Below are 25297 nucleotides of genomic sequence, written 5' to 3'. Positions count from 1 at the left end.
AATAAACACTATATACAAAAAGGACACTTGAGGTTGGAGGGAAAGTATTTAAACAAAAAACAAAGTGTTGGACAAATTGAAATTTTGACCTAATGATGGCGCTATATAAAAAGATTACAATTTCTTCTTGTGGAAACATGAATGTGCGAGTATAATGCATCCTTTATTTGTTGAAACATTTGACTCAAAACCATAAATCTGAATCTCATATTGTAGTGGCAGGCTAAAAAGTGTTGTAGGTGTTCCATGTTTCCTCAAAATTATAGCAAAAAAAAAATCAGTATCAAATCAATATGACCTGATTTGATGAACGGTATTTGCTGTGGTTTATAAAAGATAAGGGTACCAAATTTGATACAAGGTCTTCCAATGTCTTTGAATTGTCTAGTCAGCCTTTCAACCAGGAAGAGTTCAACTGTACGTGGTGAACAGTGTTTCGTATTAAAGTTTACAACAAAATGAAAGCACTTGGCTAGCAAAGACTTCATAGCATTTGTCTTCCATTTGCTTCAAACAAACGACCCGTGAAAGTAGTTGGTACGGATAAAGCAAGAGGGCAGAGTAGGGCTCAGTGGTCACAGGAGAGACTAAAGTTCCCTGAAACTAAACAGGGTCATCTGTGACATTTGTGTTTTTCAGAAGCAATACAGCACATACACACACATTGAAATGTTATGATTTTGTGCCATGTAGTAACCCAGACTGGTAACTTTGAATTAAGTCATGTAGCTGGAGGATGTCTGCTTGTATTGGATCAGTGAATAGCTTAAAGCAGTGTCTGTGTTCCAGCGTCTGTCCTGACGTGAAATGAGGAGAAGCAGATTGTTTCTGTGTGTTGCCTTGGGCTCGGGACATTATGCTAGGAGAGACATTAGACCTGTCAGATCGATAACATAAAAATATTCATCACCATGGGAAAAGAGGTAATAATCAAACGTCATGCTCTACTCCCACAAGTAACAGCGGTGACACAAGATAATGTCATGTGAGTGGATGACACTCACCTTCAGGGCTTGGGAGCGGTTTGCCAGCAGCTTCTCTATGTTTCCTGCAGCCGTTGCCACCAGTGCCGTTGCGTTGTTGTGCTCCACACTGAAGTGATTTCTGTGTTTTTTGTATATCTGAGACAATTAAAAGAGAAGAGCTGTTGACAGAGGTGAAGGAGCAGGACACTTCATAGAGGGTGATAACAAGCATTAAAATGATCACCAAATGAATAATCACAACCACAGGAAATTCCAATTGATATAGTAGATTTCCAAAGCCATGAATAAAAAAAGAATAAAAAAGTATCTTGTACCAATGTTATATTCTATCAAGCTTATTTTCATTTCAATTAATTTATCAGATTAACTCATAATCTATTATTTTTCACTTTCAGGATATAGCTATGAAAAATATATAACATAAATATATACAAACAGGGACAGAGAGTTAAAGGGGGATGAATAAATTAAATAAAAATGCTTGTAGCAGTTTGGCTTCATACAGTTGCATATATGCTACAGTGAGGTATTTAGTCACCAAAGAGAATACAAAAAAAGACTAATAAAATAAATTACAGATGTTCCTTAAATTCATTATTTTAATTAAATCAGGTCTCACCACTTATGGTTTAACATATTCCTTCCATGCATGAGATGTTGTGCTTTTCCATTGAAATACACATATACATATCTTGCCATTCCTCTTTGGTTATTGTTCTTAATATTGCTACGTTCCATATCATAGGCAATGAAATTTTACCACTATCATTTTCTTTTAAGTATATTTGAATTTCATTACTCATTTGCCTTTTAAATGAAGGGTCATTAAGAAGGCTTTAATTAAAATCTCCATGTTGTATTTCATTGGCAGTCCTCCAAATTGATAGTAATATATACAGGCAAACAGGAAAAAAGTGTAACACACTCTGGCTCCATATGTATTCCTCTTTTATTAAAATGATGATGTTTCAGCCCTCAGGCCTTCTTCAAGATCATCAATCATGATATACGGGATATATACAGGGGCATAGGGTCCCTGCTCGTTGACCTATCTTTACAAGAGTAAGTGTATACTACTTGAAGGGTAGAGTAATGTGCATCTTGCCTTGCAATAATACATTTCTCTCCATATATCTATTAGTCCTAAGTCTCTAATCAATTCCTTATTTTTTTGCGTATTGCTTTAGAGGTGTGGTTATGATTTGACACATCTAGGTTTGGTTGCAGTTGTATGATCAAATCTCCATATATTAAGACCCTTTCAGTATGATTTACTATGTCAAATATTGTCAGAAAAGGAGAAGTCTCTTCCTCGAGGCGCATAATGTTAAATTGGGTGATTTCAATCTAATTTATTGTTCCCCTAACCAGGATACATCTGCTCTCCTTATCTTTGTGTTCATACAATATGTCTGTTATAAAACTTATTGGAGATCAATATGGCAACCCCCTGCTTTAGCTACAAAGTAAAGGTTTCTGTGGATTGACCTTTTAGCTTTCCAGAACACACCTCTGGCCTTAGAAAGCCTGAAAGCCTCCCTAAATATATGTAAGAGAAAGGCCATCCATAGCAGCTTAGTCCAAAAAATAACATACAGTAAGCATTGTTTGTTTCTCTATCTATGAAACTGGTAGAAGAGAGGGAATATATGCTATACTCCTGGTATTCTCTTCTCCTTCAGCACGTCCATTTCACTTCATTATATTCCTGATTATTTGATTATTCAGAAGCGTGGCCACGTAATCATGAACCTCTTTCTTTTCCCAAGATTTAAGGTAGACTTCATATATTTTATACCAGTGAAATTTAATCATGATCAATCTGGGCTTGCCTGTAGTCATACGTTTTGGGGCTAGTGCTCTGTGTACTCTCTCTCAATATAAGGTTCAGTGGTCAATATGTGTTGATTGAACTTCCTTTTTCATTTTCTGGCACATTATATAGTCTGATATTTCTCTCCTTGATCGACATGCTTATCCTCATATTGAGTTTGGATCTTAAGCATGTTTTTCACTACTTGTTCCACTGTTAGCAATCTGGTTTCCACTGCGTCACTGGCTTGTGGAGCTCATCTTTGATATCATCCAGCTGGTGGTTGTTCGCTTTTCAGAAATCTTCAGCCTCCTGTAGGATCCTCTCTATATTCAACTTTGCTTTTCTTTTACACTTTTGCCCTCCACTATCTTTCCTGTTAGCACTGGATTCTGCACCTCATGGTTCTTCATCATTCTTGTTTAATTCTGTTGTATTTTTCATACTTTCTCTCTCATTTCCATCGTTATCCTGCTATCTGACTGCTTTAAATACAACATGGAGTTTATTTACCAATTAGCAGGATATTTCAAATTTCCATAGAGGGAGACCGCAGACTTTCACCCACTTTAATGGTGGTGAAACTGGACGCCGATGTGGTCAATTATCAACAGAATCTTCCTCCTCTTTTCACATTTTTGAGCTATTTTCTATTCACAGACAGACTCTCTGTATCTGAGGTTGAAAATGTTCCTCTTCATCAGTGGTCATCTTGTTTGCTTCATCGGACTTCACTTCCCAAAACGCAATGAATTAAAAAAACGGAAGCTACACGTCCACTGATTAAATTGCAATGTCAGGTTATGTAAGAAGACCATTAACTGTGCTATGGAATATGTTCCAGCAAAAGAAATAAGAAACACAAATGCCAAACAGCCAATTATTTAGCAGCCTAGAGGGATTTCATTGTCCAACATTCAATCCACAGAACTGAGGCGCGTGCATGTGTGTGCCTTCATCCTCCAGGCATTGCTTTAGTACAAGAGCCGTATGAAAGAGTAATACTACTGGATTTTAGATTATGATTATATCATTCCTGTGCCCTAGATCGTAATCACTAAATTATCAATCACATTACAAACATGCACGGCTCCAAGGAGAGACATCAAGGATGTGGGAAAAGGTTAAGGGTCAATGTCTCCAGGATGATTTTCTTAGAATCTCTGTATCTAATTTGGCTATTTTAAAACTACTACCATCTCCAGAAATAGCAGTACAACTGTGTCCATAAAAGTCTACAAACTGTCCATCATTAACTGAAGTTTTCCCAGTTGTAATTTACAAGATGAAGTGAACAAGTAATCTGGATAATTTCTCTTCATGTATTATTAACTTGCAATCTGCATAACACTCCCTTCTAAATTCTGCATGCTGTGTACAGTACTGGGCGCCCCCAAAAAGCATCAGGTCCTGGCACAACAACAGCAATGATTTCAGTGGTGCATTAAAACTGACTTATATTACTCTGAGAAGGAATGGGGCGCAAACGTGCCAGACACATTATGTCTATCAATGTGTAAAAATCTTCTCCTCCTTTATCAGATGTGGGGTTGTGAGATTGTGCAAGGACCACAGTCATCACAGTTTACTCGTGACTTATCTGAGCATGTACGTTGCACATTATGTGTACTCTGAAGCTACAGTATATAGACTGGTGATGAGTTGTGACAGCTGAGGTCATGCAAGGAGGGTTAATGAGAGTGAAGATAAGTGACAGAAAGAACACATGACAATTCTTGTCAATACTTAATCTGTGTAATGGATTTTATTTAATAACTGAACTGAATTGAAATACATTTTTTTAACCCTAACCCTTTAGAAATAAGTATATAAAATCCTTGTTTGTTTTGACTTGTGTGCTTATTTAATCTAAATTACAATGCACAAAACAAATAAACCCATGTTTGTTTGTCTGCTATGACTCATGCATGTTGTCATGAAAATTAAATACAATGGTCACAAGGGCAATTAGTTAGCTTGGAGGCTTTTTCTCATTTGAGTAATCTTTACATTTCTCTGTGACTCCGCCTGAACTCCACAGACAGTTACTCCCTGTCGTGATTTATATGCTGGGTTAATGTACAGAATCCTATAATTACAGGATTACCGATTGCTATGAGTTTTGACAATCTGGTCATTTGCAATCACCACTACTGGCAAATGTTGTGGTGTCACTGTGTGTGTATGTGTGACAGAAAGCTTACCTGTACTAGGTTTTCCAAGCCACTGGCTGTGTCTGTTAATGTGATCAAGTCTTTTTGCATCTGATCCACCCACTCCTTTATCCTGAGAAGATAAACAAAAACAATCAATTAACAAATCAATCTTCAGTCAATGGAAAACTTACAACTGGCCAGCATATAGTGTAATCAAATTGGTTGAGACCCTCCAATTTCATTCACTCTCAGTTTGAATACAGCCCCACTGAATTATATGACGTATACTAAGTATTACTATAACAATATGCTAACATGCTAAATAGATTCAGGGGAGGCATGAAATAATGATGTTTAGCCAAGTGAATACATTGCTCTACTCTACATAAGCTGTGCATTAAAGCAAAAGCTATTCATAGTTGTCAGCATGAGTGTCACATCCTCAGGGGTGAGATGCCGGTTAATGTATTCTTGTGAAGAGAAAGAGAACAGAAAGGAACAGAGAAAGAGACACAAAAGAACAATAACGGAAGAAAAATGTAATCTATAAAAAGGTTTAGACTGTGTTTCTATATACTGTATCACTTTAATAAGAACAGCTCAGGTAAAATTGTATTTGTCAGCGTTTTGGCATCAGCATCAGTACAACCAGTATTCTATGACCCTTAAGACAATGCCTTGCGTGTCCATGAACATATCTATACAGTAATTACCAGGATGTCTAAACTGTTATAAATCAACTTTATGCCCCATAACGTAGCTGTGAGGATTTTAAGGACACCAGTTCCTTATATGGACTTTCTGACATTCAGTGCAGTTCAGGTTATATGTGTGTGTACATGAGTGTGCATGGTGTCTATGTGAGACCATATCCAACATACCTCACGCTTAAAATACCAATGAATCTCTTTATTTGGCAGTTGAGATGGGACACTGCTATAGACACCTTACATGCACAGTAGTTTATGCTTATTTGCAAAATGAATGAGGCAGGCTTACTGTATTTAAGGTGTAATGAACTTGTTCAAGACATTCGCTCACAAATTTATCTCCCATTTAAAGCAGATACAGTAATCAATGTGACATTAATATGTGACGTAAATATAAAAATACTGTATATAGTCACATGAATACTTCTATGTCAAAACAGTTGCTCATAGTGATGAAGCCAAATGCTTTATGGATTTAAAAAAAAAACGCTCAATACTTTCATTATCTGGCTTTTTTGGTTCACATTCACATTTTTTTTGGCTCCAGCATTCATGCTATTGACTCAAAATGCTTTGATAAACCCACTGTATGGTATCGCCGCAACACCAAAGGACAGTCTTACAAAGTTAGCAACTAGCTGGTAAAGATAGTGTAGCATTTAGCAGTTAAAGAGCCAGCTATTTCCCTCAGAAAAAAGAGAGAGAGAGTAGAATAGTAGACAAACATTTTCTATGTGGCAAGTAACATAACTCCAATGTTAAATAATTAAAAAGGTGATAATGTGTTGTGTTTAAATATTGTTTCAACTGCCTCCAAGTGGCAAAACTTTAATTTCTTGCTGAGCGTGAATACTAAAAGATTGACACCACTCATATTGGTAAAAAAGCTCCTGCTGGTTAGCTTATCTTAGCATGACTGGAAACAAGCAGATACTTCGTCTAAAGCAGTCAAGCCAATAAATAGTCTGTAAAACTACAATGCGTTGTTTTTACACTTTGTTTTTTTGTACAGATTAACCAAATGAAATATTGACTATTGACTTAACTAGTGAGCTTCACGGAAAATAGATTTTAACTTTGGACACAGTCAGGCTAGCAGTTTCTGTTTCCAAGCTCAGTGCTAAGCTCAGCTAAGCTATCCAGGTTGAACTATTAGCCTACTTAGCAACATCAGTGACCTAAAAATATATATTTTTTATCTACTTACATCAAATTGATTAGACATGTTTCAGTAAAAGTGATGTCCATGTTTCGACTGTACTGTCTCTACTGCAACCACAATACAGGCCTCCCCAACTCCTTTACAGTCAATAAAACATACATGACATAAAGAAAATCAGCCTTTCTCCCCAACAGTGTGAATTAACCTCTTCAACTTCCATACCACTGAGGGGCCTGACATATGAACCCGTCTATGTTATCTTATTTAAAAAATACAGTGCAACATGAGCAGGGTGAGCTCATACTAATGCGTGGCATAGCCTGCACATAGTATATTTAGCCTTCTGAGAGACAGCTGCTGGTGTCTGTGGCCAGATATAGTAGGGGCATACTGTCAGCACATGGCCTGTTGCCCCTCTTCAAAATCATATTTCCACAAACACACACACATACTGTAGGCATATATTGGCAAAATAGTATTTACATTTCAAACTCATAAAAGACTCTTTTCATGTATGTCTGCTGCCTGCAAGGTGTCTGCTCACTAAGGTCCACCTGTAGTGAGCAGACAAGGTTGTTATGCATGTGACTTTTTGAAATGTTGGCCTTTGATGAAAAGGGTGTGGCATTACAACAGGTGTCGAATGGGAATACGATGAATGTGTGGGGGTATACAGATTTGCTCGAGGGCAAAGAGAGCTTGAATGTTTCACCAAGTGCTGGTCGTTACTCTTTTTTATACTTGTACAATTTAACATTTAATGTCATATTTCATTCATTTCTTTTATTTAATATTTTACACACTTTCTGAGTACTACTACAGCATACTTATCAAATTAATGTTGCAGAATGCACATCTCAAGTTAAGTATTGATAGATAAAGGCAGCAAGTCATGAACTAGCGCACACTAGTACTAAACAGAATGTCTCTGCAGCCTCCTAATTAACCGTCTTAAAACACAGTTATGCAGAAGCAATATATAATATAATTAAACAAATTGCTGATGGCTCATTCTACTAACTATACTAACATTTCTGATCTTGGTTTGATAACATCTCTTGGGTAAAAACTCAAAGGCTAAAGAGTGGTCTGATTAGCCACTTCCAGAAATAACTATATTCCTCTTATCAGTCTAGCATAGGCTGCAGTCACTGCATAACACCAGGGTGTGTGCTTACCTCATAAGTGAAGAAAGAGTGTACTGTATATTTATTTAAGAAGTTTAACAAAGACATTTACAAAAAAAGTGCAAAACATGATGAGGGGATGGAAACTTGGAGCAGGATGTGGAAAACTGAGATAGCATCATTATCCTCTCCCATGTTCGGCTCCTATTCCGCCCCCTTCTCACTCTCTCTCTCTCTCCCTCTCCTTGGGGAAACTGGAGAGGGGGGCTATGTGGAAAGGAAGGAAGCCTCCAAAATGGCTGGTGAGCCATGTAGAGCCATTTGGCTATATTGGTTGCAGACTGCAGGGTTGGAAGTGAGAGGAACCATGTGAAACTCAGCCAAGTGTGGGACCTGCTGTCATTTCAAGCATCTTTTCTCTCACGTGTCTCGCTGAGTCATTAATTTCGCCCACTTATAAAGCAGACTGTTTCTCTGACAGGCAATTGTTGGAGCCCCCTTTATCTTCTTTCCTTCTTTCTTCTTTTCACTCACTTTCTTTGCTCACCCATAAACATTGAGATGAGGGCAGTCTGTAAGACTGCAGTTTAGACTAGAGTATTAAAATATAGGGCTGGATGTTTTTTGTCACAACTATGTAATCTATAAAAATATGAATGGTTAAAGTCTGGCTTTCGTATCTCAACAAACCTGATGGTTCTGCAATATGAGACCAAAAAGGAGTTATATGAGACAAGATCATACAACCACTGTGCTTTAAATTTAAAGGACACTTCAACCATTTTATTTTAACTTTTATTTACATTAAAGTCACTTTACTCGTAACAGAGTACTACTGTGTTTTCTATGAAAACAGTTATGTAATGCCTCCTCTGGCTTTGTGGGAGCTTTCCAAAGTCAACCAATTCATGACTGCATTATGGGAATTGTAGGATTAAATGATTTGCTGCTTGAGCCCAGAATGTCTCAGGCTATGCCTGCTTCAGTAACAATTCTTATTAATCAACAATCCTCTAGTGCAATACTGAATTGCTGGAGTCTCTCTTTAAGAAGGTGTAAAGAGTTCTCCTATTTGCTAAGCTGCAAAAAAAAAAAAAAAAAATAGATGGCCCCTTGTCATCTTATGGGAACAAGACCTACATTTTTGTATAGGGATTGTGTTAAGACAGCATAATAATATATGTGCACAATATCATACTTGGCACAAGAAAAAGTCTCATTCTCCCTCTTTGCTTGGACAAGCCAGGTTACAAAGTAAGTTGGCTACATGACATTCAAATGTCAATAATTGTGAAAGAAATTCATCCTCTGTTCAAATCCAGTATTGCAAACTACACCCTGATAGTTCCTACAATGTGTCAGCTCTCTTTTAGTGGACTAAAGGTGTCAATATCTTTAAGCAAAGTTATTGTCGGATCGTTGAAAAACATCTGAAACTCCACCCATGTACATTAGAACCAATGTTGCATCCAGCACTTTTAGTAACTGTCCCAAACCAACAATCCAGCAATTACACCCACCTCACACAGTGTCTAGCCAGATGTTTGGAGGGAGGCTTTTAACTCTACACTCTCAGACACTCTTTTTTTTAATTCTTCATACAATTATTTACCTCTCTTTCTATGTGTAAACTAAGCACGACACAATGAAAGACATTGAAAGTGTGTGTTGCCATCGCCATATTTGCCTTTAAGTGCAGCATTTCAGAGCAAGTATCAACAGTTGCCTACAGATGTGGTCAGACAATATTTCATACAAACTAGTTTGTCTTGAGCATTCACTGGCCTTAAAAGTGCTTTAAAGTGCAGTAGTTCATTTTGTCAGGTGGGAAAATTCTATCAAAGGGATTGCTGTTCTTTCAAGCAGAAAAAAGCAAAGAAAATAGACTTCACGTAACATAAACTAGCTTTAAATAAATGTAGCTCACTGTCTCTGGAAATCCCTTTCAGACCGGATATCATTTTGTTCAGCTACTCTGCTTTCATTCACAATATCGCTACCTACAAAATGACACACATATTTAGCTGCACTGAGCAGGAAATGAGCCATGGTCTTAAACATGCACACACACTTTGAACCTGGACTGGTTTGAGAGTTGAGATGAGGGGCTCAGATATACATCTCACTCAGCAAGTTGTTTACGACAGTGAAATGTGACTCAAGGTGCATGCAGTGCAGATCAACACAGGTTTACTGACTGCAAAGAGCAATAGGTTTGATAGATTGTCTGATATGGGGGCTTCAACACTGAAAAGGTGAAATTAAAATTTAATGTGCCAGTGAGTTAAATGGTGAATAGATGAGGTGCTGATAAGCAGTGTAAATATTACCATAGAGAGTATCATGCCACATCTGTGCTTTACAGTCCACATCAATTCAGACAAGCTGACGCAGACAAACTTCTGCCTACAAATCAGTAGATATGAGACTTTCTCACTGCTAATTTAGTTAATTCCTCAACTAAACTACTGAACATTAGTCTTAATTTGTGCTTGACCTACGTGGCCTCCGGTTCAGTGACTGTAGACAAAGTAGCCCCTCCCCCTCTCCTTCTATCCTCTATCTGTATAATGACTAGTAGAGAAGCTGCCTCCATCAGGCCAGCTGCCACGTGTGTGTGTTCATGCATACATGTGTGTATTTAAGTCTGTATGTAACCAGAGCACTGGGCCTACACTGAGGGCAGTAGGGGGTTACCCAGGTCAAAGGTCACCTGGACAGGTGCTTCTCCACTGCAAATGCTTTTAGTGTAATGAGGTGGGTGTGACCAATTTATGTGTGTGTGTATGTGTGTGTGTAGGATCAGTATTATATAACCACCATTTGGAGTAATGGCCATACAGAAGGTGATACTGTTCAAGAGTATGTTAGGATTTAAAGCAATTACTATGACATGTAGTCATGATCACATTGTTTTTGAGGAGTAATCCCCTATTTGCCACCTTAAAATGGTGAAAAAACCCAAACTGAATTTTCTATTGCCAAGGAACACCCTGACACGCCATTAGTACCTACAAGAAAAACATGGCCTTACTCTCCCTGTGAAGAGCAGACTGTCCAATCCAAAGGGTGAACACAGTCCCAGAATAGAGAGCATGACTCAGCATGAGAGCACTGCTGTCTTATTTCTGACCATATTAACCCCTCTGGCCAAGCTGTGTTTGACTGTGGGGGAGGCCGTTTGTGTTCTCCTCTCCCTCTGTTTTAATACTTAAAAACCACAGCCTCCAGCTGTTGTGCAGCTGTTGGATAAAGTTTTAGCAGGGCATTTGTGGGATGAACAGGAAGTGAATATGTTCACTCAAAACACTCAAAGACTATAAATCTCGTAGGTTTAATCTATCCGAGATCATTTAGATTGAAGGATAATTCAGAATTGTTACATTAAGAGCTGCAGCTTCAATTCACTCATTTAATTATGTAAAAGCATAATTCCGGTTTATTAGACTACAATGTTATTTTACAGTGTCTTTTTATTGTTTTACAGTGTCTTTTTATTTATTTTTTGCACATCTTCCCTATTCCATCACTATAAAAGGAGTCAAAAGAGGCTAAGACAGGTTCAGTCAGAAAATCACTTTTTACCTCATATACATTAACCAAATAGTTTTTGGAATAGAAAACAAAGACAGTAAAGTGATTTAAGATTTGAAGTTGATTCTTGACAACAACTGACAAAAACAATCTCAACACATGGTGCTTTAGTACCTGCTCTGATTGGTTTCTATTCCGCTAGTTTCTATTCGAGGGCTTGTCAAACAGGCTGTGTTGGGCTGGTGTTAGTTGAGTTCGGAGTTGTGTCCTCTTAGGGTACTGTGCATGATGTCTTATATTGGAATATTGCAAAACTTAGATGGCAGCATTGTGTAGGGATGATGTCCCAAGGTGTTTGTGAGTTTTTAGTTTTTTGTTGCTTCTGTAGCTGTGTTTCAGCTGGGCTAGGCTAATTTGATCTGGAGGAGTTCATTAGTTGACTGACTCATGGCAGGTTGGAGGGGTATACTAAAGGTAAATCTTTAACTTATTGTCGAACGGTTTGCAATTTCTATTAGCGAGCAGGAAAAGAAACAGGTGATTAAGGTTCACCTGGTGTCTACCTTGCTAGAGCAGGGATTGTTGTTAGCTGGCGAGCGTGCCGACCTATGGTTACTTGAGGTGAGATTGAAAGAACTTGAGTCGGATTTATCTGAAGCAGGAAGCGACTAGGTGTGTTTTGCAGTTAAAGGAATTAGAACTTACTGCAAACGTGTCTCCACAGTGTCCGCAACCTTCATCTGATGTGAGTAGGACTATCTGCTTTGTTCCAGTCTTTCGGGAGGAGGATGTGAATGAATATTTCATCCTCTTTGAGCATGTTGCGACAACTGGCCAAAAGATGTTTGGACACTGACACTCAGGAGACTTACTCAGGAGACTTACACAACATTGTCACCTAAGCACAGCCTTGATTCTGAGCATGTCAAAGCCGGTATTTCAGGGGCATATGAGCTTGTGCTGGAGGCTTACCACAAGAAGGGGCAGGAGACTCAAACATGTTTTGTGTTTGCTTGTGGGAAGGAGTCATTATGATCAGTGTTATTTAGCAGAAAGGGTTTAAACTGCAATAAAATTGGAAGATCTTAAAATCTTGGCGCTTTTAGAGGAGTTTAAAAGCTGTCTGTCTGAGAGAGTTGCCACTTATCTGAATGAGCAGAAAGCTGTAAAGTTGTCTGACGCTGCAATTCTTGCTGATGAATATGTTCTCATAAATATGTGTGGTGAGAAATCTGGACTGCAAGCTCAGTTCAGTGGCTACAGTGAAATTGCGTCCAGTCCAGTCCAAGGTAAAGGCGATTTCGGCATTCCCTGTTTCGGGTTCCAGACAAAGACCTATGCTGCTTCCCTGGGATAGCTGGCTATTACAGGGGATGTAGTAAAAACGTTTCCGCTGTTGCACCATTGTCGAGCCCAGAAGTTTGGTTCATGTGATCTGATAGATGTCAGCATGCTTTTGTAGCAGATTAAAGGTCTGTTAACTAATGCTCTGGCTTGTGGCACCTAACTTTTATCAGCCATGTAAGACGGCAATTGATACAGGTGAGTATGGGGAGGGGGCTGTTCTGCTCCAAGATGATGCTGATGGAATGGAACACCGTGTGTTTTACTTTTCCAAAAAAGTTAAATCATTACCAGCATGGCTACTCTACAACTGAAAAAAAGAGGGCCTCGCTCTGGAACATCCTGAGGCGTACATCGGGTCCTCCAGTGGTCCCATTACAATTTACACTGATCACAGCCTGCTTTTGTTTGCAGTTCATGCGTAATATAAACCAGATGCTGATGCGTTGTAGTGTTTTTATACAGGCCTCCAATCTTAATGTGAAACACATCTATGGCAGAAATAATGTGGTAGCTCATGCTCCTCATGGGATGATTGGTAATTGGCCCTGCCCCATATTTAAGAGGCTGGAGGAAAAGACTCTCTCTCTCCCTGATAGCCTGTCATTGTTGCAGTGCCTTGCTCTTTTGTTCCTTATCTTTTTGTATCTTTTTTTCTCTTTTCTTTTAAATGATGGAGGTCTAGTAGTCTTGTTTTCACAGCTTTGTTTGTTATGTTAGCTTATGCACACGTGTTAATAGGTTAGGGAGGGAAGCTCTGGGTCCATTGTGTGGTTGGTCCAGAGTTCTCCCACCTTTTATGTTGTGTTTGGCCAGGCCTCCTGACGCCCATAGTCAGAGAATGAACTTTGTAAGCCAACACAGGAGAGGAGTCCTTAAAGTGCAAAGAAATCTATTTAAATGGAAAGATTGTGTGTCATCAGAAAACAATCTACAATAGCTACTGAATAGACCTTGTGGTGACATTTTTTGTCAATAAGTTTACATATTTAATTACTTAAATACAATGGTATCATTGATGACAGCAAAAATTATGGAAATAAGACCCAAACTTGACTAAACTCACCTAAACATGTCCTTGACTAATACTTTCTTTCTGCTTTTCAAATAACATCTCATTCAAGGCTTTGATAAAAAGCTCACAGCCAGGATGTAACAAGGGTTTTGAGATCTAAAAGACGGCTCCCAGATGGAGTTTGTGGAAAGAGACGAGGAAGATTTAACTTTAAAGTTCTTCTGCAAGTCCTGTCTGTACTTTCATACCAAACTTTATCTCTTTCTAGAAAGAGAGACACAAGTGAACCTATAATAAATACCCTGTAGACTGTATTCTTATGTTTTATGCTGTCAAAATATTGGAACAGTTTGTCATAAACATAAAAAAGCACTTTTTCCTGTCTCAGTGGTTAGCAGGCAGGAGCTGCTTCAAGTTGTCTCATCTCATGTGAAATTCATGGTATTAATAGTTTAATGTAATACAGTGTGCAAGTTATCAACTGAGGAACAGAAAAAAGCATGTGAATTCTTTCTCCAATAATGACATTACATGTTCATTCAGCAGCAGTGTTTTCAAGTGAATCCATGCCATTTTCATAACTTTTAACTAGTCCGTTTACTATTTGTTTTCCTCACTTTTTTTACCAAGGACTAAACCTAACTGAGCTGAGTTAGAGTCCAGAATATTGATCCAGTGATTCACTGAAAAGCTCACCACACAGCAGAGGCCCAACATGCGTGATGCAGCCACAAGAATACAGAGCTCAATATCCAATCTTGAAATTTCCACTCCAGCATCCTCTCGTCTTGTAAACATCCTCATGTTTTTATACTCAGAAACCAGTCTGTGGATCCATATTTGATCTCTTAATACCATTGAAACCTTCATGAAAAGCCCCCCGACAGCGAACACCCCCTTCACTGTCTCATCATGTTGTGAAGCCATGGTTTCCAGCACTGGGTGACAGTTTGAAACCTGAAATCTCCTCTAATAGTAGTAATTTGGATTTCTAATCTGTTCTTGGAGAGAGACGAGACTGACATCAGTATGGGAAGCCGAGGAGATGCATGAAAAAGAAAGGGATGTTTGAGGATGGCAGCATGGATGTAATTGAGCCACTGGGGATAGCTAATAAGGCAAGACATCTAATAAGCAGCAAGTCTGAAAAAGCACTGTGGAAGATAAACAGTCACTTTCTGCCTTTCTTCCTGTCTTCTCCTTCCTGCTTTTCCCTCCTCCTCATCTTGACTTAGCACTGCTTTTGTCTGTTTTTCACTTGGTGCTTGGTTTCTCTCTCCTTCCCTACATCATTTGGGTCCTTCTTTGTTATTTTGTATCATGTACAGTGGGGAGAACAAGTATTTGATACACTGCTGATTTTGCAGGTTTTCCCACTTACAAAGCATGTCATTTTTATCATAGGTACACTTCAACTGTGAGAGACGGAATCTAAAACAAAAATCCAGAAAATCACATTGTATGATTTTTAAGTAATTAATTTGGTTGCAATTACAGAGATCAGACATTTCCTGTAGTTCTTGACCAGGTTTGTACACACTGCAGCAGGGATTTTGGCCTACTCCTCCATACAGATCTTCTCCAGATCATTCAGGTTTCGGGGCTGTCGCTGGGCAATACGGGCTTTCAGCTCCCTCCAAAGATTTTCTATTGGGTTCAGGTCTGGAGACTGGCTAGACCACTCCAGGACCTTGAGATACTTCTTACGGAGCCACTCCTTAGTTGCCCTGGCTGTGTGTTTCGGGTCGTTGTCATGATGGGTTAGCCATCGACCATGCCAGCCACGACCCATCTTCAATGCTCTTACTGAGGGAAGGAGGTTGTTGGCCAAGATCTGGTGATACATGGCCCCGTTATTTAAAAATCATACAATGTGATTTTCTGGATTTTGGTTTTATATTCCATCTCTCACAGTTGAAGTGTACCTATGATAAAAATGACAGACCTCTACATGCTTTGTAAGTGGGAAAACCTGCAAAATCGGCAGTATATCAAATACTTGTTCTCCCCACTGTAAATCTGGAGTGTTTTTGTTATACTCTCTCATAGCTTACATTTCAATTGTATACACATCACATCACTTATAGCCATATTTGATCATTAATGCATTTGCTTTCTACAACTCTCTGCTATGATAGACTTTTCCTCCCTCCTCCTACTGCTCTCCTCTTACATGTATCACCAAGGAGGACAAGGGAGACAAGTGATGATATCTTCTCCTTTATTGAGGTCGATAACACCATAATTGCAGGCTTTGTAAATGTCTCACAGCCTCTTTATATTTTATGGCAAGACTGATGTTTCACTCTCTCTATCTTCTACTGTTTTTCTCTTAGCAAGCCAGTTAGAGCATTTGTACCATGGCCCCCTGCCTGGATATAAAGAGCTGTGCTTAAGTGAAGCCTTGACAACAGTATTTTCTGTGCTCTATCAAGCACTTGTTAGGGCGTGTTACAGCTGTGGAAGAGCTGACTAAACAATTGTATGAGATCATTATCAAATAATGGGGTGGTGCTGGTGGGCAATCATGCACCAGATTGCAGGTGTGGGTTACAGGAAGCTGATTCCATCGAGATTGATTTAACAGAACTTATGGCCAAAACAAACAGCCTCATATTGATTTGTTATGCTCAGTTTAAATTTGAATCTACAGCATAGATTGTCAGTATATAAAAAAACAACATGCTAAACGACAAAGAAAATGTATCTCTCAATTAACCATTATATTGTCCTTAGTGACCCATTTACACTGTGTGCCAAGTAATGCCAAAATGATTTGCTGATAAAAAATAATTAGCTTACAGTCAAGACAATGTTGATAATCCATCCATGCCATACTGTATATTGGCTGGCTCCGGCCAAATGCTGCTTTTCTCTGTTTTGTATCTTATAACAAAACAAATTAAATGATGATGTCACCTTGGAACATTTTAAATGCCTACATGATGAATGGAAGAAAAAAAAATCAAAGAAATCAAAGAAAATGTTGGTCTACTCTCACAGCAGCTCTGAAGACAAAAACATATTGTGACTCAGACCAAAACAACCATACCAAGACCGTAAGAGGAAGTGGTTTCAGCCTAGTGCCAAAATAATTCCAGAGTGATTTGTTTGTGGTGAGAATGGGATCTGACCGAACTACTAGGCGTATGCCAAAAGTATGTGCTAAGTCTCCCGAAGCCATGTTTTGCATACTGGGATGCAGATGAGCAAAATCAACAGTTGAAAGCAGCTAGCCACAGAAATAATTAAGATCTGACCTGGACTCAAATACTTCTTCAGTGAATGTTCTCATGTGGGTTTTAATGATGAATTTTGGTTTTCTTGAATTTACATGTTAACCACTGATTTCGACCAGAGTAAGCAAACCATAGATTTGAAAACACCCTTACTCTCCGATTAGACCAAGATTAGCCCTGTGTAAAAAAACAATGCGCTCTCCATACTGGATAAGTAAATAGGCAAATAAACAAATATAGCATTTTTCATCACAGAAACAGTGGCCACATGTTTTGTGACATGTTTTGTAATTTTGATTACAAAAAATCTGGATGAACAAGGTCAGGCCAGATGTTTTGGATATCTAAGCACAGTACTATTGTCTGTCCACTGACAACATGAGACCACCACAGAAGTACCCAATTTAGCTGATAGCTCATTTTCATCTGCAGGTCACCATTAAAATATATATCAGTATAGTAACAAACAGCACAAAGCAAAAAGCACACAGGGGTTAACACAAAGTTACACACAACAGCACATCACACACACCCACAATGTCAACTAGTAAGTTTGACCTCACACTCTGGACCACGACTAGCTGAGACTGACTCGCCGTCCCCCCAGAGCCTAGTCTGTCTCGTCCACACCCTCCATGTCAAATGGCATATACATCTTGACAGAACTAACAGCTCCCATTGTATCACCTCTCCCTGCAGGTGTCTGGGTTGATTAGATCTGAGGAAACAGAATTGTTGTGACACCTGAGAGTGTTGGTACTCTCTGCAGAGCAATCACACCTGCTGGTGAGATTCCAACACAATACTCAACCTCTATAACCTCTTACAATCTCTCCTAAAAAATAATGGCAAGAGCAAAAGTAAATCAATATAATACTTCCTATGGGCACACATGCAATTTCATGATACTGCAATCAACATGAGTGAAGTTGCGTTTAAGGAATACAGATGTTGACTATGATTTTCCTAAAATAAATTTGCTGAATTTTGAAGAATGCTAAATAAATCTTGGTTGTTAGGGTATCATTGTCAAGTACTGGATTAAAACTACCATCTCTATCATTAAAAAGCTTGTAAATAGACATGGCAATCTTTGAGAAACACATAGAATTAGGGTTAGTACACAAAGATTGAGGTTTTCCCCCCACACTCAAACATAAGTATCTCATTTTCAGTCCATTTCCTCTTTCAGGTTATTAATAGAAAATAATAAATAGTTATTCTGATTTTCTTTCTGCTTCTGTTTCTGCTCTCCCTCACCCCTCTGGCCTTCTTTATCTCTACTACATGTCATTTTGAACTCTACTCAAATGACATCCACATCTCTGTCACCTTCACACTTCCTGAGCAAAGCCTCTATCCATCCATCCATACATCAACTCCACCCTTCTGCGTCACTTCACACACACACACACACACACACACACACACACACAATCTTGGACAATGTGTATAAATAGAGAGATTAGGGGGAGGCCAAGGCCGCCCCCCCCCCCCCCCCCCCCCCCCCAGCCAAAATGTCCAATTAACGTCAATCTAGACGCCTACACAAACAAACTACTGTTAGTGCTGTACTGAGTACTAGTCTCCCTGATGGCTACACACACTGTCCAGTGTAGTCTGAACACTGACATTAACAGCTCTTACGCGGCAATACGACTCCATTAAGGGGCTCAAGCAAAGCCATCACAGGTCCACTTTTCTCTGTGTCTCTCCCAAAATACTACACATTAGATGGGCTTGTGGTGTCTCACTAGAGGTATTTTAAGCACTTAACGCCTCTAGTGTGTGATCAGGATAAGTTGACTTATTGAGTCCTTTAATACATTTTTAGACATCTATAGAAAACTTTTACTTCAAAATCAGATAGTGGCCACTCTTTTCCAAACATACTGCTCATACAAAATAGTATCACTCTCCTGTGGCTAATGGTCACCAGTGTTTAACAGAAATTGAGCTCTCTTTTTTTCCCGTGCTGAGTTACATGAGAAGATCAATACTACTCTCACATCTAAAAAGGGACAATAAAATGCTCATATTTTTGCCTTGGTTTTGGTTTGATGGTAAATTTATGGTTTATTCAACAGGTATACAAGTCTTAAATCTGTGAGCCCTGGTAGTGGCACAAGACCATATGATTACAAATTTGAAAGACAAAACATGATAGCCACAAATATCTTGCCGTGACAAAAGGCGAGATGAGCGACAGGGTTTGGTTTTCAACTTTCAGTCACACATAATCTTGATTATTCCAACATCATCTGCTCTAATGTCTCTACTGTTTACTATTCAGTATTTTGTGCTCTGTTTTGCCTCCCTGTGTTTTTACTGCATTACTTTACTGACTAAACCTTTCTCTGAAATGTTCTTGGAGACATACTTTTTGACAGAGCCTTATAAACAAATGAATCTCAAAATAAAGGATGGCACATGCTCAATTTGCAAAACTGTTGTAAAACTTCCCTTCTCATGCTTTATATTAGGTTATACAGATGTGCTTCCTGTACTCTACAGGGCTCTCATCCAAACAGCTGTTAGCTATTCCCAAGGTTTCCCGGGCAACAGTGCAATGGAAAATTCTTGGGAATTTCCATGTGGCAAAGGATGTGAGGAAGTAAAACAGCACCAGTGTTACTTCTTTACTCCACAATTTTCATTTCACACACAGGGCAGGAGGAAATGTCTTTTTCTTAAAAGGAACTCTGGATGAGAAACTTAAACAGACACTAAAGCAACACTTAAATGCCATACATACAGTAAGCACAGGGGGTCCACAAAATTTCTGTGAGGGGGCACATGGGAAGATTTATGGGAAGAACGCTGACACTCCCCTTTGACGTCTGAGTCAGGACATTTACTGCCCCTTCCCCATAGACAGTGGCGTGCTTAAATATATCCAAGGGTTGAGATGGGGGCAGAGGGGAGTGAGTGGTAGAGAGAGAATGAGAGACAGAGGGAGAGGAAGAGGGGGCATAAGTGATAAAAGAGGGAAAGGTGTGATAAAAGATATAAAGAAAAGCTGTGAGAGAGGGTGAAAGAAAATAAAGTGAAAATAGTGAACACATATTAGCTATGGGCACTAATCTTGCACCCTTGCATGTGTGTGTAACAGACATAGCCCACCAGCTGCTTGACAAGAGCATGTCTCCTAAAATATACCTGCTAGCAACCGACTCCCTTGTGGGTAAGAGGTGTAAATCACAGCCAAGGAAACCCTAGACAGCCCTGAGCTGATCATCTCCATCTGTTCATTACATTTGATTCATCATCTCTAAACATCCCTTTTTGAACAGTGTCATAAAGTTGAAGTAAAATGTAACTGCTTTTTTAAAATGCTTTTATTATTCCTCAAGGAATATCACATGGGAATTTCTAAGTTTATATGTCTCTCCCCAAAGCACGAGAATGCCTCTATGATTCAATCAAGACATGACCTGAAGCTTGTATCACTGACAAAAAACAAATAAAAAGATGTATAATAAAAGATAACTGTGGTAGGCACTGGCACTGTGGTCACAGTGATGTTCCAGGGATGCAGGCATATTTTCTGGTTCAAATCTTTTGGCACCATGATGACGTAAAGCAAATGTGGATGTAAAATCAGCATTAACCACTTTTCTGAGCCGCGAGGCAGCTGACTGCAGCATCACAAATTAAAGTCATGATGGTCATCTTTATCTCTATATTCAACAGATTAATTATCAATAGTAATAAACTAAATGTTATGACTAATGTGTTCAGAAGCTGTAGGTTAAAGCATCTGGGACCCAAAGGTGGTCGGACCACGATGCTTCCTCTTACAGTCAACTTGGAAAGATGATACCTATGGGTGGTCTTGTGTGAAAACTGATCCATATTCATTACCGCTCCCTGTCAGTGTCAGGCAACCTTGACCGAAATGACTGTCAAGAGACAAAGCTAAAGATACCATGCAAGAAAAAGTGGTAAAAAACTAAGCTAATATCAAGAACATTAAAGTTGAGGTACCCTGGTGGTTTAAGTATTTAACGTGCTATTGGACTCTGGCTTGGGACCCTTGTTGTACATTATACCCCATCTCTTTCTCTCCCCTCATTTCCTATCATCTCACTACTGTTGACTCTCTAATAAAGCCATAAAAGACCAAACAAAATAAATTAAACAACAAAAATGGTGTCTGATTTAAAATACATTCTAAAAACAAGCACTGAAACATAATATCTCGAAGAAATTCACACTTGTTTAAGTGTTTTTTAAATTTGAAAAAGGTTGATGTTTGTTCTCTATGTGCAAGTCTGGGTCTGAGTCTCCATTCTTCAATAACCTACTGTACTATATCTAATATATATATTTAGATATCTTTACATTATCTGCCCACGTTGCTCTCTGTTCAGATGAAGTGCCTCCTCACATTATGCCCAGTGATCGCCAGAGACGAGGCCACGAACATGAGAAGCATGGCTCTTTAGCTGGTTGAGCATGAAATCTAGTTAGCCTTATAAGAAAAAAAAGAGAGAAATGGAGAAGAGGGTGACAAACTGCAGGAAAGGGGAGGATGAAGATGCAATATGTCTAAGGCAAAAAGCCAGAAAGAAGCATATGAACAAATGTTGGATTGGATGGCCGGATTTAACACAATGTATTGTAACACTGGTGCCACTAAGATTTACTCTTGTGTTTTTAGCTGTGAAGGTGTAAATATGCAAAATCTGTACAACAAAGTGTCCATTCGCAGTAGACATATGGGATCACCAAGGTCAAGTAGTCTGGATTTTCTTTATGTCTCTTTTTCTCTCCATCTCCACCTTTTCTTTTTTATCTTCCTTGATCTCTCGGAGTGCTTCATGGCGCCGAGATCTCTGGGGCACAGTCTATGACATCAGACTTTGCATTTCATATTGGATGATGTTAATCATCTGCCTTCAGGCAACAAAGAAAAGAAGAGAGAATAGAAAAAGAGGGACATAGGGAGCCGGACGAAAGGAAGATGGACAGGGAATGAACAAGACAGAGAGGGGGAGTGATGAGAAAGAGAGTGAGAAGGGATGGATGGAGGGAGGGCTGAAAGGAAGAGAAGGGACACGAAGATCTGAAGAAGACAGATGCTGGCATGTGAGGTTAGAGATGGAGCCAAGAGATACAGTCACACTCCAAGACATAAGACAGGGAGGTGAGAAAGAAAGAAAGAAAGAAAAAAAGAAAGAAAATTCCAGCGTACACATACTGTATGTAAATATCTGATATCAGTCACATAATGCTGAGCTTGTTAAGCCTTGTTTATCCATTTCCTGGAGGAAAACTCACTGGTTTAGTCTCTCCATCCCTGCCCTTCTAGTTTGTCTGCTTTACTCTGCGACTTTCACCTTGAGGAATCAATGTGAAGCATGTCACTCAAAATCACCATCATCACAAGAGTACACCAACACTGCCTGTAGTTAAAAACTGAGAGAATGAGAGACATTTTCGCCTGGTTTTGCAGTATGTCTATTAAACCATGCCTCCAGAGCAAGACATTTCCATCATTACTGATAGCTGGGAAGTAGTTGTCAAAATACAGATAATGTGAGAACTGAGTCTTCACTAGTTTGATTCTGGCATTGTCTTTTATACTAAATTAAGTTTTTTTTAATTCAAACAAAGATCTCCTGCCAAGTTTGTTGTGAATTTTAATGTTGTTGTTTTTTTTCCTGCCAGTTTGCCAGTTCCACTCCGTCAACTGTGTCAGTGAAAGTGGGTCTACAGCTCACCAAGCCTGTGTGAATATCATGTACACAACCCACAGATCAATCCACTTAGTGCCCATGAAATATAGGGAGTGGGCAGACCACTCTGCTAGTCTGACATCACTGTGCTTGGCCATTAGGCTGAGTGCCATCATGGCTCACCGTCTCTCTAGGGGACGGCACTTGGGTTGCATTCAAAACCAAACGCTGTAGTCCTGCCTCGGTTAGAACCATCTGGAATATCTTAAACCTGTTGATTAAGCGTCAGGTACAGCATGGTAACTGAACAGGCCCATACACCTACACAGTTATGTTTAATCAAGTATTCCTGTGAATGTGGACATATCTGTTACATCTATTAATGTTGCACTGCAAATATAGAAGCTAGGAGTCAAATTCAGACGCAGAGCAATACCATTACTGAGCCAGTGATACCTCCTCATTATCACATAAGTTCATAAACCATCTTGCAGGGCAAGCAGGGACTTTTTAATAGCTCTGTTCAACTACACTAGTTGGAAGAAAGACAACTGCAATGAATAATAAAGCAAATTTGAGCTACTGGCCTGCATGGTGGACATAGCAAATGATTATAAATCTAAATGAAGACAGTGAACTGACTGAGAAACCTTGTTAGCTTTCATGAGTTTCAGTCTTAAAACACCACTTCCTCAAGACCAGTCTGGCCTCAAGGGGTCTTTGAAGGGACACACATCTTCAGCATAATGAGAAATAGCAGTGTGAGTTTAAGTTCATTTTGACAGAACAGATCTGATCAGAGGATCATCTGCACTGATAGTTATCTCTCCAGTTACAGTAAACACACCTGATTTATTTACCAAAATCATCTCAGATTTGGTGATTGAAAAGTTTATGAACTTTTGAGACACATTGGGACCTCAGTCTACCTTCCTGCTATGATTCATGTGACAGGCTGCCGCAAGTCACACTTCTGCAAGCTGGCAACAAATGGACAGTAGCTTTAAATATCGTGTTTCACAAGATAAAGTTGTATCCGAAGTAATGTGCAATCATCATCAGTTGGCAAGAGGCGTTTTCTGGTTCTTCTGAGACGCTTTAATGATAACGCTCCACCAAATGCAATTTACCGAACTGAAACGGAATAGAATAAACCTGAGGATGAAAGGTTCAATTATATTTTCCACTATTCCACTTTCAATCAGAAATAAATCTTTACTCTAAATAATAAAACTATAGGCCTATAAAGCGCCAGGCTGTTGTTTCTGCTACACGGTATATCATCCAAAGACTTTCTAAAAACCAACAGGCTGTTGAACGGCTGTACTCACATCTTCGCTGTTGGAAATTGTCCGGTCGACACAGACGAAATGGTTGACAGGAGTAAAAGTAGGCAGACTGAGTAATCCATAGCTTTGCCCATTTCCTCTAAATCAGTATCCAGACAGGAATAAAATGCACAAAAAAACAAGGATCCACAAATCCACAGCGCCGTGCGTACTTCTCAGCCAAACGCCTCACACCGCCATCGGTGCGCGTTTGGAGATAAATCTCATCTGGTATCTATGTCCCCCCCACCGGTGGAGTTGAGGGGTGTGCTTTTTTTGGTTCAGCTTTAAGTGTGACCGTGAAGTGTGCGTCTCATGCATCTACAGCCTTACAGCAGATATACGACGTGTGTCAAAAAAGGAGGAAAGGGGAGGGCGCATTTAGATCTTCAGCTTGGTCGGCGGAGCTGTGCCGCTCTACACGCTGCAAAAAAAAGTGTCCACCAGCCGTTGTTTAGCAGTGACGCTTTAATTGACTGTAAAACAAAGTGGGGAGGTGTGTTAAAGTTGGGCAATCTTCACATCTGCCATTCAAACTCATTCATTTTCTCCATGTATTGTAAGGGCTCATCTACAGTAGTCTATAATGTATTATAGTTTGTTACTGTATAATATAGAGATTCAGACAAATGGAATCAATAGGGAACATTTCTATTGACTTTTAAAGAAATATGACACTAGAAGATATATTATGAATATTTTGAAATGTAATGGTAAAGACATTTTTTACAGTGTGTGTTTTTTGTGTTTGTGAACTTTCCAGATGCCCCCTCACCAGCCTTGTCACAGGATACACACATGACAATGCAGCCACCTTTTCCTATCAGCAAGATTAATTAGGCATTTTGCTTAAATCAACTTGACCCCCATCTGGCACTCCAGTCATCACAAGACAAAAGATATAGGTTCATGTTTTTTTTTCTCTCAGAATGATTTAGAATGCATCCCCAGATTATTTCTTGCATTAAATGTGCCACCTAAAAAAGTATACAGTATGATGCTAAAATGAGCTCCATTCTGCATTATTGAACCTGCCAAATCTGACTTTTGATGGGCTTAGTTCTGCCTCCTCTGCATCCTTGACAACAATTATGCACCACAAACCAGGTGGGATTGCTGAGTGCAAACGAGGATAACTTTGCTTGCGGCTGGTCACATGTGTTGCTGAAAGCTTTTTTCAACCTGATTACTGTCAGACTCAT

The 25297-nt window shown here is 39.2% G+C and overlaps 1 protein-coding gene across 1 annotated transcript in view; it reads right to left on the bottom strand.

The window, feature by feature from the left end:
* LOC128385197 (voltage-dependent calcium channel subunit alpha-2/delta-1-like) overlaps positions 1–24178 on the bottom strand; it is a 98154-nt gene extending 73976 nt beyond the window's left edge. Inside the window, exons 1-3 of the mRNA XM_053344050.1 lie at positions 24099–24178; positions 5004–5085; positions 1005–1121 (exon numbers count right to left, since the gene is read on the bottom strand). Coding sequence (XP_053200025.1) covers positions 1005–1121; positions 5004–5085; positions 24099–24178 — 279 coding nt within the window. The remainder of the gene's footprint in view (positions 1–1004; positions 1122–5003; positions 5086–24098) is intronic.
* Positions 24179–25297: the final 1119 nt, after the last annotated feature.

Source organism: Scomber japonicus, chromosome 23, assembly GCF_027409825.1.
Source record: "Scomber japonicus isolate fScoJap1 chromosome 23, fScoJap1.pri, whole genome shotgun sequence".
Classification (NCBI taxonomy): Eukaryota; Metazoa; Chordata; class Actinopteri; order Scombriformes; family Scombridae; genus Scomber; species Scomber japonicus.
The sequence above is the reverse complement of the archived record's forward strand: the minus strand, read 5'-3'. Positions and strand labels throughout refer to the sequence as shown.